Genomic DNA, 18243 nt, shown 5'->3' on the forward strand with positions numbered 1-18243 from the left:
ATTTATGTACAGTGTATATGTGACCGGGACTGTGAAAACAGGGCGTGTGGGCACAAACTACACCCCCATCACTATACAGGTCATATCTCAGTAATGGAACAGTATTATTTGCATTCTGTAACTTATATCATAAGGCCAATTAAATGCTTATTAAGCACTGAATATTGCATTGCCACAGCATAATGGTACAAAATGTTACAAGCAAAGAAACTTTAAAAAGTAGACAAAAATCATGTGCCCAATGCCTTGTTTATGCAGGCCTAGTCACATATCATAATTATAGATAAGATTTAAAGTATTCTTAACACTGTATGCATATAATACTCACCCCTTGTGTGTATGATAATATCAACTGATCTGTCATAACTTTGAGATGAAGAATATTCTACACTAGAGCGAAGTTCAAACTGGTATGTCCTGTTCTCATCAAGCTCTCCACTAACTACTATCTGTACCATCACAGTTCCATTATACTCTTCAACAATATTGACAACGTCATCTCCAGCCTCTCTATAATAATAAATTTCTGGATTAACAAATTGATAAGAATGTCCTGTTCCATTTAATGAAAAACTAGAAAATTCTGATTCTGTTCCATTCATTTCAATATTCACTTCACAAAATCTAGTATTTTCCATGATTAACTGTGCAGTAAAGACAATAGTTCCAACTGGAGCAGATGCATTGACACAAAATTCGTATTGTGTAGCATTGAACAACGTGTTGTATCCACCAGTGGGTACTGAGGTATATACACAGTAATACAGAGGTAGTAATACAGAGATAGCTTCAATGATTATAGCCAAAACAATTATAGAAAGATTTAAAAAGATGATTTCTTCATTTATAAAGCATGTCCACACAACAAAAATAATGTGAATTGAATACATATTTATTCAAATTACTCACATCCACATAGAATGCACATTCAAATTGAAAATGGACTACATGAATCCACCTCCACAGGTGGTTTGAATGTGAATTGGCTGGCGAATTGGGATTCGGTACGTCATAATAATACAATGCTAAAGTAGTTATCACGTGTGGGCTTGGCACATTTGTGTATGACCTTTGTAAACAACAGAGGGTAGAAATACATACAGAAGCACTTGATGTGATAAAAGCATAAGGATGTGTCGAAGCAGTATTTCATCATCATAGCTTGCTCTATGAGTCTGAAAGGACAACAATCCACACACCATCAGTGGTTGTTCATAATCTACTCATAGAAATCCTTGTGGTACATTATAAACACAAGAATAAGTGTTACTATGAGCTATTCCTTTCATTCTGTTGTTAAACTTACTGTTCTCTTTGTTGGTACAAATGAGTGTGTTCTCAACCATTTGATTACCTATTTCCCACTCTAGTAAATTCGTACATGTGATTACGTACATGTTAATGCATGTGGACATGTTCAAATCAGATTCAATGTACATTGCCTAAATTCCTTTTCTATCTGGTTCTTAATTTGAATTTGGGTGGACATACCTTAATACAATAATAAACCTTTGCATTCTACATGCATAAGGTGAGTCACTGTTGTAGTTAATGGTTATAATTATAATAAGACCTATAGCAGTTATAGTCGATACTTGTTCTCCTGAGCCCCCAACAGTGATATCAAAGAGTACATTCTTTTGTAAAGTAAAGTGTTTGCACACTTGAATCATGCATACTAATTATATGGGAAAATTTAAAAGCCTCATACCTCACTTGTTCTTGTCATGTCGAAGAGATCTTTGACTCAGGAGAATGTTAGGGGAATCATTTACTGTGTAAGTTTGTCCTTTTATTGCCTTTCTTCATTGGATACAAAGGCAAATTTATGAAGAAAAATCGATTGCATACGATCGTTTACACGTGACATAAACAAATGCTCATAACTTGGGTCTACTGCAGCGAAACAAAGATTTTCTAACTCCTCTTGAGTAGGTGAATAAGATGATATCCCGGTTTTTATTGTTAGTCCCTTCTTTCACTAAGAAAGAGGCATTCAAACAATTTACAGATGTTTTTCAATAAAACGCAAATATTTCACCAATTGTTTTCAATGCTTTATACTGGAAATTGAGGCTTGCACTATTGTGTCAGGTTTTCGCAGATCTGGTCACACATGTACAATATCATATGAAAGCCTGAACCACAGCATTTTGTGCTTCATATGAGTATGTAGCTTTCCTGCAGCAGACTGAGTCACACCATTATTGAAGTATTGTATACTACAAATTTTATTATATGTTTTGTTATCATAATTATGTGACCGAACTTTGGAAAATCATCCATATGGACATACCTGAAAAAATTACAATTTCATGTTTAGTGAGTTACTATTAACCCTTAAACCCGCAGCTGTTTTATAAAACGCAAGCACTGAAAATGCATAATCCAGTAAACTGGATCACATGCATGCCTTGTAAAACTAACACAAAAACTGTTGAAGCTATCTAAAAATGACATGCAACATCTTACTCACCATTAACTTTTGGTTTAAATAGTCCCGTACTTTGTCACGTTCATCCAACCTAGAGATACTTGCTTCCCTTTGTAAGAGTACAAGAACTATCCCACTGTCTTCCTTCTTCACATAACAATGTACAAAGGTCCATAACTTGGCTGTACTTTGTCACATCAACTTTTGCTTAGTCTCATTTTACTCCTCACGTTATGGCGATTCAGTTGATATATAGGTATCACATGATAATGTCACTGTCGGACGAGCACAGTGGCGATATGAACGTGGAAGGACTGAAAATGATTCAGCACATCGTAGTGGGTGAGTTCCTTGTTTGTATTTATAAACTGGCAGATAGCTTACTCTTTGCCAATTAATAAAATCAGGTTTTCAAAGTGATCAGATAAATGCTACATGAGATGAGCTTTTTTGTAACCACCTATGTAGATTGGCAAAAGTATTGTGCATTTTCAATTCGTTTTTTATCTAATCCAGTTTTCTGGATTGTGCGGGTTTAAGGGTTAAGAGCAGGACACAGTTTTAAAAATATTTCAAGAATTTTCTGGTAATTCAAGGTATTGATATTAGCTTATAATCACCAATGAGTAGATTTGCTCTATAATGCATGTTATTTGATCATTAAATATTTGAGGTGTCAAATGCACCCATATGGTTGATTTTCCAAAATTCGGTCACATATGTGACTGGGCCTACAAAAATAGGGTATCTAGACACATGATTTTCGCCTACTTTTTCAAACTTCTATCACTCATCTAAATTTTTATACTATTACGCTATGGCAATGTAATTTTTAGCTCATAGTTAGCCTTTAGTTGACTTTATAATGGAACTACGAAATGAATATATTCTGCTCCAGCACTGAGATATGACCTGTAGTGTGATGGGATGTAGTTTGTGCCCACATGCACTGTTTTCATAGGCCCAGTCACATACTGTCACTTTCATAATTATAGGTGACCAGATCTGCAAAAAACCCAACATACGTAATGGCACAAGCCTAAATTTTCAGTATAGGCTATTGATTGCAGTGGGTAAAATATTTGCGTATATGAAAAAAATAGTAAAATTGTCAAATGCTTTGTTCTTTGTGACGAAAGGATGTAATGATAAAAACATGGATATCATCTTATTCGCCTACTCAAGGGGAGTTCGAAAATCTTTGTTTTTTAGCAGTAGCCTAAAGGATATGTGAGTTATGGGTGTTTGTTTATGCCACATCAAAGCGATTGTATGCAATTGATTTGTCTTCACTGATTTCGTCTCTGTATGTAGTGAAGAAAGGTGGTAGGAGAAAAAACCTACCGCGTAATGGACTCTCCTATTCATGTTGAACATGATAGTGCAAGTTGCAACTTAGTATTGCATTGCATTTGTAAGTAACAGTTGCTTTTTTAAGCACCTGTATTGTATTTCACCAATACTTGCTGTACAAATCAATCTTTCTGTTGCTGCTACTTTGTAGGGCTGTAACTCCAAAAGTTGTTGACATACAAGCTGAAATTTGGCCAGAGCATACGCTCAGCTAAGTAGATTATAAATATTCAATAATAAAGGATTTTAAAAATGTGCTATTATGTCGGGTTCTCACAGATCCGGTCACAGAGAAGCATCATTTAGTTAATTGATAGGATCAAATAAGTATTCTGAAACACATAAGAGATACATCTACTGTAATATACTGTGCAAAGCTAAAGGAACACAATATCTCAAGTGTATATAACAGCATTAAATCAAGCCCCACATCTTTTTAAATTTAAAGTATAGTCTTGCGTGGCCAAACTTTTCTTTTTTCCTTTTGCGTTGGTGTAGGGACCAACACAAAAGAAAAAAAAATGGTCTGGCTATAGTTGAATAGACCACATGTACCCTTGCTATCATAACAGCTGCTTATGCTCACTTGGTTCACAACTCCTCAACCGATCAGTTGTCGCAACATCAACACTTCCAGTAACTACTCCAAATGTTTCTGATGGACATGTCTCTACACATTCTCCACTATCACCATCAAGGTAAGTTGGGTAGATGGTACATCCATCTGTGAACAATGTGGAATTAATAATATGCAGTACATGTAAGCATTCAGTACTTTGATTTCTACCACAAAAAGCTTCATAGGTGAAATGTTTTGGTATATCAGTATAATAGTTTTGATAAACAAAATATTCACCTGAAGTTATACACAGTATATTTTTACTTTTTCTTGGCAATATTGGCTGTATACAATCAAGCTCAAACATGCATTGCATTCAGGGTGAACCTAAATACCTAAAAATAGCTGGTTTTCATTAAATTTATTTTAATCAAATGACTATTGATTGTTTGACTTACTATCACTTTCAGGCTTTTAGAGCATAGATGTTAGACCCAAGGATAATTATAGCATTAATATCAATTTTGATTGATTGCTGTATTAAGGTGACTGCATGCGACATTAGAGTATCTTAATCACGATATTTACATGCATAGCATAGAATTATGGATACACAACCTGAGTCCAGGTTTTTGGCTACTCCCCTGTGTAGAGAAATTAGGGAGGTTACCTACAACTGAGGGAATAGTAGTGGACATTTAGGTGTAATTTACTGCTTCACAATAAATTGAAGTTAACATGCTTGTTGTGGGTGCAGGATATGTACTGTACCTGATTATAATCATTATGACCTAAGTGTAGTGATGTTAGATTGGTTACCAAGATATGCAGCTCGTAAATCAGTTTAACAAGTATGAGGTGCCATGCCATTGAAGATTGGATGGTTATGCTGTACAAAAAGCTCACATCCACCATTACCATAGATAAATATACGTAGATCACAAATATATACCCATATCAAACAGTATGGTAGTACTGTTTTAGTTGGCATTATCTGAAATGATGTGTACCGCCAAAAATGCTGCATTTTAAAAACCAGCTTAGAAACACCTTACGTGATGAAAATCACCTTTACGAAATAGTATTATTCCATCTAACATCAAATGTAGCATTAACAACAAGAAAACGTTAACTGGCAGCCAGATAAAGAATTTTTTTTTAAAAATCGGCAAAATTTGAAATTTTGTCTGCCTCATTCACTGACTCACTGACCATATTCGCAAGCATAGAGGCCAAACAAATGCAGCGCATGACCACCATTTTGCATCACAATAGCAAACTCACTAATGGGATGTGCCTTTCAGGTTCCAAAGAGTGTGTTCCCTCTGCACCTTGTCTTTTCTTTTATCTTCAATCAAGCTGCTTGTCTTCTTCTTCATCCAACGAAACCATATCAAGGCATTAAGTTTCCATATCAACACTATCTTTAAACAGCATAATAGACGTCACAAACTTATTTAAGATGCTACGACTATGCTACTGTACAGAGGTACCAGTACTAGAAAGCTCTACTACCTGTATCTTCACGGTAGTTCACAAGATCATGCCCGTCTTCTACGTAGTATCGATCTATCGATCCAGACCACTACGACCACACCTATTTTATGACGCTAGCTGTATTTGTGACCACACACCTTCAAGTTGGTTGGTTGACTCAAGATACTCTAATAACTGATCAAAACCACAATGACCACGTCTCTTTTTAGGTAAGCACACATCATTGCAGGCTGACTCGAGATACTCTAATACAGCAGTCACCCTAATAGAATAGTCAAATGTATATAGCTAGCTGTATGATTTAACAAAAAAATCTAAACAAGCTAGTATATTAAAAATTATAAGTTCAAAAATGAAGTAGCGATCCAAGTGATATACAGTAGTGAAACAAGAGATGAATAATGGTAGCTATTACAGCATAGCTCAGTGGGAAATCCCCACTTTGACACTGAATACAAATAATTGTTATACCATGGCAAAGTAGGTATTTTCCTCTTAGCTATTGTGTAATAGCTACCATTGTTCATCTCTTGTTTCACTACTTTTTATTGCTTGGATCCCTACTTCATTTTTAAATCTATTATACTATGTGTCTTGCTATATGTGTATCATATGGTCATGTATAGGTTTGTACTTTGCTTCACGACTAACTAATAGCTATATACATGTTTATTTTGATAGGTGGTGAGTGAGGATTGAAGGCAGGCAAATTAGACGCTAGTTATGTACTTGTAAAGCTTTGTAAAACTGTACAAAAACTAACTTAATTGACATAACAGCTTTCAGTGATTATATCTGTTATGTTTGCCGGGTTGCTATTGAGCAATTGCTGCAGTTTTATATGACTCAACAGTTTGCTATATCATCAGTTAATGTTCGTTTCTCGTTTTGTTGTTGCCAATCCCCATCTGCTGATGGTGATTGGGTTTGGTCACCATTCTTTGAAGTATTATGGTGTGCGAAGAAGAGTCACTGGTTCACGAACAATTGCTACTCTGTAAGGGTTCACCATCACGTAATTGAGCTGAAGTGGAATTCCAGTTCTTCCTAGGTTTCTTCATGTGGTCTGCAAAGCCAAGGATTGGTTTTTGATGTTTCAACCATCACGGGGGCATGACGATACAATGAAATCACAACATAATATTTTCAATGACAAAGCTAGATCTGTCCATTGATGTTCCCAATGTAATGGCCACATTATCCGCTACCACCCATTATCAGAGTCATGAGGTACGTATGTCTACATAATATAATGAATCCATTGAGTGGACTATTACTGGATGGAGTAATTAATCACCCAGTGCTACAAAGGCTATTAGCCTGAACCAGCTTTGGTGCCTGCCTAAGGCTATTGGCCTGCTATGATTGTGACTTGTTTATGAGCCACATGACCTCCCAAGTCAGTATAATATAAACTTAGCATATAATATTGTATTTGACTGAATTTGCAAAAGGGTACCTATTTCACATACAAACTTTGACCCATTTTTTGAACTTTAAAGCTACATCATGGCATATAATTGCCCGAACTTTTCCATGAGTGTAGCTACAGTATCTGGCTGCATTTTACTACTAAGAACAAGTTAATCAGTATAAGGAGTCAAGTGATACACCATTTTATTTGTTAGTATGTAAAATGAGTGGTAAGGTACCTTTCGCAAATCTGGTCATGTATACTCTCTTATATACCACTGGCCAATCCTTTGAAGTTTCATGTGATCATGGTACGTATATATGGATATAATCTATGTACATTACTTACTGGTAATGTTATGGTACACAACACCTGGAGAATTACATAGAAGTTGACTAGTAGGTGAAGACGTACAGTCCAGTAGTGTTTCTTCATTTCCAGTACAAGACCAACTAAGAGGTAGTGATGCTGATCTGTCATGTGTTGGATTAACATAAATGGTTGCAGCACCAGCATAACCAAGCTGCCTGCAAACTACATTTGCTTCTACAATTGACCAATCACCGCCATAAGTGGTGGTACACAAAGTCCTCCAACTGTCATTGTACCACATCTCAACACCACCCTCTGACAATCGGGTACCACCAACCAAACAAATTAGATTATTTCCTTGTGATTCTAATAAAATATAATACATCACAACGTGATTGTATTTATGCATTAATCAATTTATACTTTATGTTACATTGTTTCATCAGCAGTTGTTTGAAACTCATAATTATGTGTCTTCAAGGATTAAAAAAAATAACTGAAGTAATTTCAATAACCCTCAAAGACACCATACAGTAATGATGACTGACAAAACATTTTAGACTACGACAAACAAACAGGGAGTTAGTGTAGAGAGTTTGTATGGTACACCCAAAAGGATTTTAGGAAGTAAAAGATTTGAGAGGTCTCTGGAAGCAGTGGAGCATGATAATGGTTTGTAAATTTGATGAATCTGTGTTTGAGGCTTTACAGATGTATTATATAGAATGTGTTAGAATGGTAGAAAGTCACTGCCAGCATAGCTGTCTAGGCCAACAGAGCAATACATGATTACTGTGGAGAACACCATAACAAAACTAATCTACATGTAGGCTTCTTTAAAAGCTAGTTAACAGTTTAATCACCTTTGAAGAACTACAGGCCCAAAACTTCATGATCCATAATAGCTTTACATAAAAATTATTATTATTTTACTTAAATAATGTAGTAATTATTTATTTCATGACCTTACCTTTGTCCTCCTTTGTGCTAACAATGCAAGGTGTCAATTCACAGTAGTATGATATGACTTCCCTCTGGTGTTGACTAGCTATCATGCTTATCATCTATATTTATGTAGTGGCTGGATTGATTGCGGAGACACTTCTCAAACAGTTCTTTGTTTGTAACCCTGTGTAATGGGTAGAACATACAGCTGTACAGGTGTGTGCAACCAACAATGAGCACCTCCACTTTTCAGTACATAACTGATTGTTGGGACATGTGTTCAGATGCATAATAATGGCATGCCTGGTGCCATTCTTTCTTTTAATGTGATATATAGTTATGATTGTGTTACAAGTACACAAAAAATTGGAATTTTCAACTAGAGTAGGGACCATAACATATCAATAAAAAGTAGTGAAACAAGCTAGAATAGCACACAATAATAAGTTACAGTAAAACACTAAGAAGTGTTATATCCCTACTGTGCATGATGGTATAATGAGAACAGTAGGAATATGACACTTCTTATTGTTTTCCTGTGATTTAATATCATGCACTACTCTAGCTTGTTCCAGTACTTTTTATTGATATGCTATCATGGTCCCTACTCTAGTTGAAAATTCCAAGATTTCGTGTACTTGTAACATAATCATAACTCTATAATATTATATCACATTAAAAGAAAGAATGGCACCAGGCAAGCCATTATACAGATGATACGCATGATAGCTAGTCAACACCAGAGGGAAGTCCTATCACACTATTGTGAATTGACATCTTACACTGTCAGCACAAAGGAGGACAAAGGTAAGGTCATGATACATACATTGTTTGTACTGCTGTTGACAAAAAGCTCTACACTTATATGACCAAACTCGTAAGCAATTTGTGCACAGCTTATGAAATAGCTACTGTACGTATATGTATAACAATGGTTCAATAAACTGGAAAATTTGTTTCACTATAATTGTGTATATACGTATGTACTTTCCTTGTGCCTTAAATAGAAATAAGATAATCTCAGTATACTGTTTATTATTTATTTATTTATTTATTTATTAAAGACTTTACAGCACAAGTGTTGAAAGTCCGTAGGACTCCCGGTCCTACAGCCTGTTTAAAGTTGTTGCTGTAATTTTAAACAAATCATACCTTCAACATTGAAATCATTATCCACTATAGTAATTACAGAGGTATTCCTTGTAGAGTCAATTGTTCCACCCAAAGAGGAATTGTAAAGTGTCACTTCAAACACCTACATGTAACAGAACACATAAAGCTACTCAATTGAAATCTTCATATGAATATAAGTAAACTGAAGTAATGCCATAATAAGACTCATAAAATTCAATTAGGCCTATTTTCTAATAATACTAAAAATTGTAGTAATTGGAAACAGGAAACTAGGAGATGCCACTTCTTTCATTATACTGACCATGCCAAGTAGGTACTGCAGCTAAAGTGTGTAACATAACCTGATTAACATGACCTCCTCATGTGTCAAGTAGGTATCAAACACAGCAAAGGTGTGCTTCATAATCTTCTTAGACCAGTGGCGTAGCCACGAAAATAATTTTACTGAGGCAAAGTTTATATATTGAGAGTGTTCATTATCTTTATGCTATGTAGGTTACTGATTTGACAGGTGTATATACAAAAATGGAAAAAAAAATTATACAGTGTACAAAGTACATTCTGAAATGCAAAGCATGAGTCATTTATGGGGGTCTGGGGGCATGCGCTTCAAGGAAAATTTGGAAGATATAGTTTCCTGAGATTGAATTTGGTATTAAAGTTTGACAAAAAATTCAAGTAGTCTTTTACCCATAATTACTTCTTATTTAGTTATACAGCAGCTATATATTTAGATAGGAATAGTAGTAGTATAGCTATAACCAGATAATGATCATACTACATCAACGTGCATATGGTATAGCAATATGGTCTTTCCCTGCAAATTTATGATTGAATTAGTTTATCTGGCTACCCAGTCTTACACTCTAACTGAACTGAATTGCAACTCTATAGAATAATTCAAGTCAACATTTACTGCGTACTTATTGTGACCGTATAAAAGAAGCGCAGCTAAGATGTTTCTCTTACAATTTGATTTTGCAAATCTTTTTAGAACATTAACCCTGTCAATGGCTTTGTATTAGTGAATGTGCATCAGAGCTAGGCTATTCATTCTCTCCTGTAGACACTCTAAACCTTCAGACATCTCATGTATGGAAACAAACGTTCACACGGCAGTGAGCCCACTGGCAAAGTTTAAAAAACTTTCTGCATGCAGTTTATTTTTGATTATGACATATATTATTGTCAAAATATTAAACTAAACAGCACAACTGTTGACAATAAATATGTATGGTGTATCAATTGCCTATAACTACTAAACTTAGACTTGGTCTGCTCCTGACTCAACTGATTCACAAATGTTTCAAGCATGGGTGCTACAGCATTTGTATACAGGTTCACTCTCTGGTTGGATGGAAGAAAGTGTTTCAGAGGACGTTTTTCTAATCTTAAGTAATGCTCTAGCTTAGTTAATGCTACAGTAACCATGCTTCAATTATTAGACTAGTTTTATAGCACTCAACCCTTACTCCATAGCTCTAAGATATTTGAAGTAGTCAACAATCAATGGACTGCAACAGAAGTCAAAGTCATACTACTTTTTATTGATCTAATGTGATATTTAAGTCATGCAGAGATTATCTCTTTTTTGTGATACTCAAATGCATGTGGTAAGCGTATACATGTCAGGCTAGGGAGTCTGGGGGCATGCTGTCAAGGAAAATATAATGTGCTTTGAAATGGCATGTGGAGGCTATTTTAGATTGTAACTGCTAATGCATAGTGTGCATGATCAATTAGTTAAATGAAATGCCATATTGAAACTCATTAACATAAATGTAAATGACTTAGACCAAGAGAACAGTGGCTATAATCTGTACTGAACGCTTTATTAGAGTATAACAATGACTGCTCTATTAGAGTATATTTTGATGACTGCTGTATTAGAGTATCTTGACCTTTTTACAAATTCAAGTAGCTGAAGGCTGGACTGTGGGCTCCACTGTTGATTGACTTTACTACAGCCATAAGTTCGATTATGTGTGGGACAGCAATGTTGTCTAGTGACGTTTGAGTAGAAAATTCGGGGTTCCAAAACTCAAGCCTGCTCAGCCTGAATTCAGTGTTGAGAATTTTTTCTACCTAGGCAGCCACCAAGGCAGCTGCCTCAGTTTCCGCAATGGTAGCTATGCCACTGTAGATGAGATCAACCCATTATTGTGGACAGGTCTCAAAATATTTTTGCATTTCCATGATCTTATTTATCAACATTACTTACAAGTAAAAATTTTAAGTTGAGCAAAAAGTAATGAAACAAGGAGAACAGATAAACGTATTGACAGTAGTATATCTACAGGTATGGGCAATCTACCGTTTCACTGCTTTTTGCTATTCCCTTGATTGACTACTTTATTTTGATCCTAATCAAAATTTAAAATCCCTAATTTCCCATTCTTGTTTGATTATGGTGAATCATTGCATACTACATCAAATGGTAGTGATAGTGCCTGACATATCATATAATTGATTTTTTTATGCTGAATGAGACCCCCAACTATAAGTAATTACTGAAAAGCAAAAGCCAATATGCTTTGTTTTCAGGTATGTTCAGCCTGTTACACAGCATTACAGACAAAGGACAGCATGACAAACATCTTTTCAATCAACATTTTCCAATTAATCCAGCCACTACATAAATACTGACTATTTTGTTATAAATGTGGTAGTCAGCAGTGAGGAAACCGTATGCGCTGCCACAAATTGACACCTTGACAAACAAATGGGACATTAAAGAAGACAGAGATAAGTCTACAATGTGTGCATGTAAATGTGCATGTATAACAATGTATGATTACCTCGGGGCATTCAAAAACTGTGTCATCGATGATAGAAATTGTAAACACAGCTGAAGTCTCTTGACCATTAAACTGTACACTGGTGCTATGCAATATGTAATCATTATTTGTGGTACTGATAGATATTGCTTGAATATTACACTCCACTCTACTTCTTTCCACATTACTACGAGTGACCGTGACATTGAATGTTCCAACATTCTCATCTGAATAATACAGCAGAACTCAAATTAAGGTTTACATTAAAAATTTCACAGTGGCTAATGCTGTACATAATTATACAAAATTGTACACAATGTGTAGTCCCATTTGTGTATGGGATTTCCTATGACCATAAGGGGCAACTGTTGCTCCCTCTCATAGACAATATATGGGAAACAAAATATTATATCTGTTCTTTCAAAAATTGAAGAGATTACTTTAATTAAACATTGACACCTATGTAGGCATATGTTGCTAAGGTTACCTGTGATTACCATGTGCAATAATGCCTTATCATTATAGCTGTCTATCAACATGAGTGAACAATGAAGGTGTTCTGAGTGTTTCCAATAACATTACGGCACCCTCAAATGTAACGTTGTCTTGTGAGAGCGATTAACAAACTTGCTAATTAAAGGCGTGGCACCATTTTGCTCATGAGTATTCATCCCAAATGAAACTGGATGAATGCTCACCAGTGCCACACCCTTTAATTAGCAACTGTTTAAATTGCTTGCACTCTCGCAAGACGACATTACATTTGAGTGGTACTGTATAAACCTTTTTGTTACATAGTGAACTTTTACCTTTAGTTTACATAATTATGTATAAATGTTAGGTATTATGATTTTGAGCTATTCTGTTCAACACTATGTTTAGTTATTCCCTCAATTACTGTTTTATCAGTGTTTATATTGTGATTGTGAGCATTTTATTAGTATCAACATGCGATGACTGTTCTATTAAAATATCTCAATCTCTAGTATTGCAGCTGCACTCTTCTGACACTCAGTGCACAAAAAATAGTGCTGGAACTAAGGGAGTTATGTGAAATGTTGGAAACTATACAAATTATTTTGTGACAGGATCTGGATCATCCCAATTGCATGTATTTAGCAACCCACAACTTTTGTGAATAAGATATAAGCTTGATTTTGTTCATTTTGCTCCCGTTGCGATGTGATTTTCAGATGATAGATTAAAATCATTACGAGTTATGATTAGTGAAACTTGATAATTTGGAAAGGCTATATAAAACCCTTTTCACAAATCCAATCAAATTTAAAGAAACATCACATCACCATCAGCATTACCATTGTAAGCCATCATCATTAAAGATATTTACAGATTAAAGATACATACAATATCACATGCTAGTCATGCATAGATGGCATTAATGCACAGCATATTGCATTAGTAACTAACCAACTCTTAGCCACAAGTCTGCTATAGCCAGTGAATCATTATATAATGGATAATCAGCTGGAAGTACCGGTTCTGCACCAGGCACACTTCCTGGTAGTGCTAGCATGTTGAGTGTGTTAATCACTACAAATTGTACATCACAAAATAAATTATACAAACAGGGTCACATAGCTTCTCTTTGCCATACATACATGTATACATTTTCATAATCCAGTTTGAAGCACAATAGGTAGCTATCCAAGGCTTTAGAAGAAAAATAAAATGAACTTTATGGACAAACTATTATTTTTATGAGGTTCATGGAGAATATAAAAAAGAGTCTCTCCATGTGCATAGCACACATTAGGTTATACTGTAGCATAAGTGACCTATTATCGGCACGTACTTATTATCATCAGTTGTTGTACTTATTATCGGCTGCCATGATTTACATGCTTTTACAAAAATATTCGAGATTGATGTGAGCATTGTGAGTGATGGTGAGCTTTATACAAGATTAACGATACAATCTTCTTATGTTTTACGTTTGTTATTGTTATTTTGCTCTTGTAAGTTATTAATGTTCGTAGTGTCCATTGAATTCAATTGCTTTATTTGTGTTTAGTGCAATGCCACGTGGAAGACTGATAAAGAAGCAGATATCACAAGAGAAACGATCATCTTCTGCTCCACAAGTGATGGAATCACCAAGCAAATGGTTGAAATGGACAAACCAGTCAATGGTGGCAGCTATGAAAGCAGTGGTTGAGGGAAACAGCTCCATTAATAAGGCTGCCACAGAGTATAACTACTCTATAACTGGAAAAGTTTTGGGGAACAGAACTAAACCCAGGCCTAAGCCTTATCTGGACAAAATAGAAGAAAAGGAATTGGCTGAATTTCTCCAGACTACAGCAGAGATGGGCTATGGTAAAACTAGAAAGCAAGTAATGAACATTGTAGAATCAACAGCAAGGGAGAAGGGTTTACTGAGAAAGCGTAGAATTAGTGATAGCTGGTTCTGGCATTTCATTGAGAGACAGCCACAGCTTAGCTTACATAAGGGTGATTCCACTGCATTTTTAAGCATGGATTCCATGAAGAGACAGCAAGAATTAGATAATTATTATCACTTTAAAGAATAATGTTCTCACTGAAAATAATTTGATGGACAAACCAGGGCAAATCTACAATGTAGATGAGTCTGGAATGCACCTTGATCATCGTTCTCCATGTGTAATAGCTAGAAGAAGACAGAGATATTCTACATCAGGAAATAAGTCTCAGATCACTATTGTTGCCTGTATCAATGCTATTGGCCAGACTATGCTGCCATTTATAATTTTTGATGCCAAAAACCTCAACATAGAATTGATTAGAGGAGAGGTCCCTGGCACTACTTATGGTCTGAGTGACAGTGGTTAGATTGATACTGAGTTATTCAAATAGTGGCTTTCCAACACTTCTTTGTCATGCCGGATCAAGCTGGCCTTTACTTTTATTACTGTACTAGTAGATGGCCACTGTTCATATTTCAATTTAGATGTAGTTAATGCTAGCGATAACATGTCCTTTGTGCCAACCCTATTTAGCGCACATTATCAATAAACCCAACTTCTAATCCTTATTCCTGGGTTTTGCCATCTTAGACCGCAGTATTTTAATGGCAAAACAACATACTTATGTCTCACAAAGCTAGAGCTACTCTTATACGTTCAACTCACTATTCTCCAATAGGCTCCTGTACAAACTACACTCCCAGCTATAATATCATGGACGCAACATGGAAATGAAACGACAGTATAGCATTCATAAAACGGATAGTATACAGCACTTATATAGCTTCGTGTACTTTTGGATAACACCCATTAGTGGATATAAAACATGTGGTATATATCCATTTGATACAAAGGCTGTTTTAGACCATGATCCTTGTGAATAGGTAATCCTGCAAACTAGTGGTATTGATCCAACAACTGCCAGTATTTTAGTGCAGAGTGATACTAAGAACAGTGACAGTGTTATTGCATAAGCAGCCTTTACTGAAGAAGAAAAGAAATTCGCTTTGCTAAATGTTACAGTGAAGGTTATGATCTGGCACCTGATCCCAGGCACTTGCAGCGGCTCCAGTTAAACCATCTTGAAGAAAATGATAGAAGCATATTAAATGATTATTTTTCAGATGTACCTCTTACTGAACCTTTAAAACTCGGTACTGCAGCTGACAGATATGCCTCTATCTCACACCTTTGTGTCTAATAGTGAACATATCCAATGTGCCATGTGCAGATCATACACCACATATCTCCCATTGTGATGTTTCTTGTGGCTCCACTGATGTCACATCTAGCTTAACTCTAACCCGTGTTTCCCATATCTTCACACGGCCTATTTCATCTCTTGCTGATGCAAATAAACCGGTTCCACTACCCAAGCACTCCACATCGACAAAATTACTCCCTCATGTTGTAGTTCTTCTCACCACTGTGTAACTGCCGTAAGTAATTCACAGTCTAAGTCATCTGGTACACATACTACTAGTGCTATTTTGAAGTACCTAGTGCAGTATGTAGCTCCACCACCATCAAAAAAGAATATTGCAAATACAAGGATCACTGGATCACGAGTATTAACAAGTGCAGAGGACTATGCAATATTATGAGAAAAAGTGGAAAAGAAAAAGAGAAGGAAGAAAAAGAAAAGAAGGAACACGAATGAATCGAGAAGAAAAAAACTAAAGAGGAACTGGCCAAGAAGAAAGCTGAAGAGAAAGCAAGGGAGGTATCAAAACAGAAGAAACAACCAAAACATAAAAGATTAGTCACTTTGCAGGTGTCATAATCAAGTCCTCCTTCACAGAACTTGACCACAGAAGAGGAAATATTAACTTCTAATGTCACTGCAGAGAATACTGTAACACATATTGCTGAACATGATGCAATACAAGCAGCAGCCATATCAGAACCACAAGATCAGGACTATGAATGTTGTGAGTGCTTTGGAACGTTTGAGGACGATATAGCATTAACTAATCAAGCAGAGTGGGTATGTGTGTGTGTGGAAAATGGCTGCATGAAAACTGTTTCAGTGAAACTGTTGTGGATGCAAATGGAAAACTTAGAATGTGTTCTAGCTGTGTTGTGTAACCTTTATTATAATATTGTGGCTTCAATGACTTCATGCTTTTGATTTATTTTTTTAAATCCGTGCATTATTATTAGATGGTTTAAAAACTAGTAGCTACATAGGTGCTTAGACGGTGTGTCTGAATAATAAGTATGGCTGTCAAAATTTTTATGAAGTGTCTATGGAGCAAAGAACAGTGGAGATGCCGATAATTGTACTATGGAAAATCAGGATGACGATAAATAGTACGTGGTGATGATAATTGGCAGATCGCATAGGGTTGTGCTATAAGTACTGTAGCTACACATAAGTGCTGAAATGAAGAGAACAGGTGACACACTGGTACACTACATACACAACTACCTCCATGTAGTACACAGTTTATGAAGTAAGTAGTGAAATGAGTCAATAACAAAGTGTGATATTCATCGTAGCAGTGTGAAATACCAGTTTTAAGTGGTAGTAATAATTAGAGGTTAAGTGTATCATAACTTAGTACCACCATTACTTTAGATGTTAGGCCTAGCTATGATACGTAACTCACCGAGTAAATGTTGAAAATCCATTCCACACTGAGGAGTCGCTTGGTGGGTCACACAAAGGGAAAGTCTATCGCCGTCAGCTTTACGCCAGACCTTCTAATAATGTACGGTATACGTCACGATACTATGCATCTAATGGGGCAGTTGGCACTGGACTTCTTCAGTGAACTTGTTTATCCCTCCGAGGGCGTGTCAAATAAATAATAATCTAACCAAGCGTTTAAAAATAGTGCGACTCCAGTGTGAAAAAACAAGTGAAATCCCGCAAGGTGGTGGCAGCCAAGAAATGGCTGTGATTGTAGGTTAAAGGCAAGATTATTTTAACGACAATTCAGGTGAATTTGCATTGCCTTCACGGAGGTGTGTCCAGTTCTATTTTACGGACCAAACCGGAAATAGTGTGGGTGCTTGTGCAGGCATGCGCAGGCATGCGCACGTGCAAACAGTTCTGTCATGATTGGCATGTTTGTTGAACAGACTAAAGTCACGCTGATTGTAGAAAGAGCTGTTGAGTATGTCTTTCGTAACATTAACAACAGAGTTGTTTTGTTTCCATAGCAACACAAACGTTGCAGCCATTCTCCTGAACAGTTTTGTACAGACGATAGCGGATATGTGCACCCTTGAAAAACGGTGACCCATCCCAAGCGGTAATCCAGTTTCTGGTCCACCAGCTGCCTACATCCAGTTTGCAAAAGTGCAAGATTTCACCATTAGGAAAAAGGCACAGCCTATGATCCTGC

The 18243-nt window shown here is 36.1% G+C and overlaps 1 protein-coding gene across 1 annotated transcript in view; it reads right to left on the reverse strand.

Annotated features, from left to right (window-relative positions):
* LOC136247811 (uncharacterized) overlaps positions 1-17681 on the reverse strand; it is a 70704-nt gene extending 53023 nt beyond the window's left edge. The window contains exons 1-7 of the mRNA XM_066039635.1: positions 17503-17681; positions 13854-13976; positions 12447-12652; positions 9667-9769; positions 7672-7935; positions 4374-4511; positions 329-742 (exon numbers count right to left, since the gene is read on the reverse strand). Of these exons, the coding sequence (XP_065895707.1) occupies positions 329-742; positions 4374-4511; positions 7672-7935; positions 9667-9769; positions 12447-12652; positions 13854-13976; positions 17503-17524 (1270 nt within the window). The 5' untranslated portion in view covers positions 17525-17681. The remainder of the gene's footprint in view (positions 1-328; positions 743-4373; positions 4512-7671; positions 7936-9666; positions 9770-12446; positions 12653-13853; positions 13977-17502) is intronic.
* Positions 17682-18243: the final 562 nt, after the last annotated feature.

Source organism: Dysidea avara, chromosome 2, assembly GCF_963678975.1.
Source record: "Dysidea avara chromosome 2, odDysAvar1.4, whole genome shotgun sequence".
Classification (NCBI taxonomy): Eukaryota; Metazoa; Porifera; class Demospongiae; order Dictyoceratida; family Dysideidae; genus Dysidea; species Dysidea avara.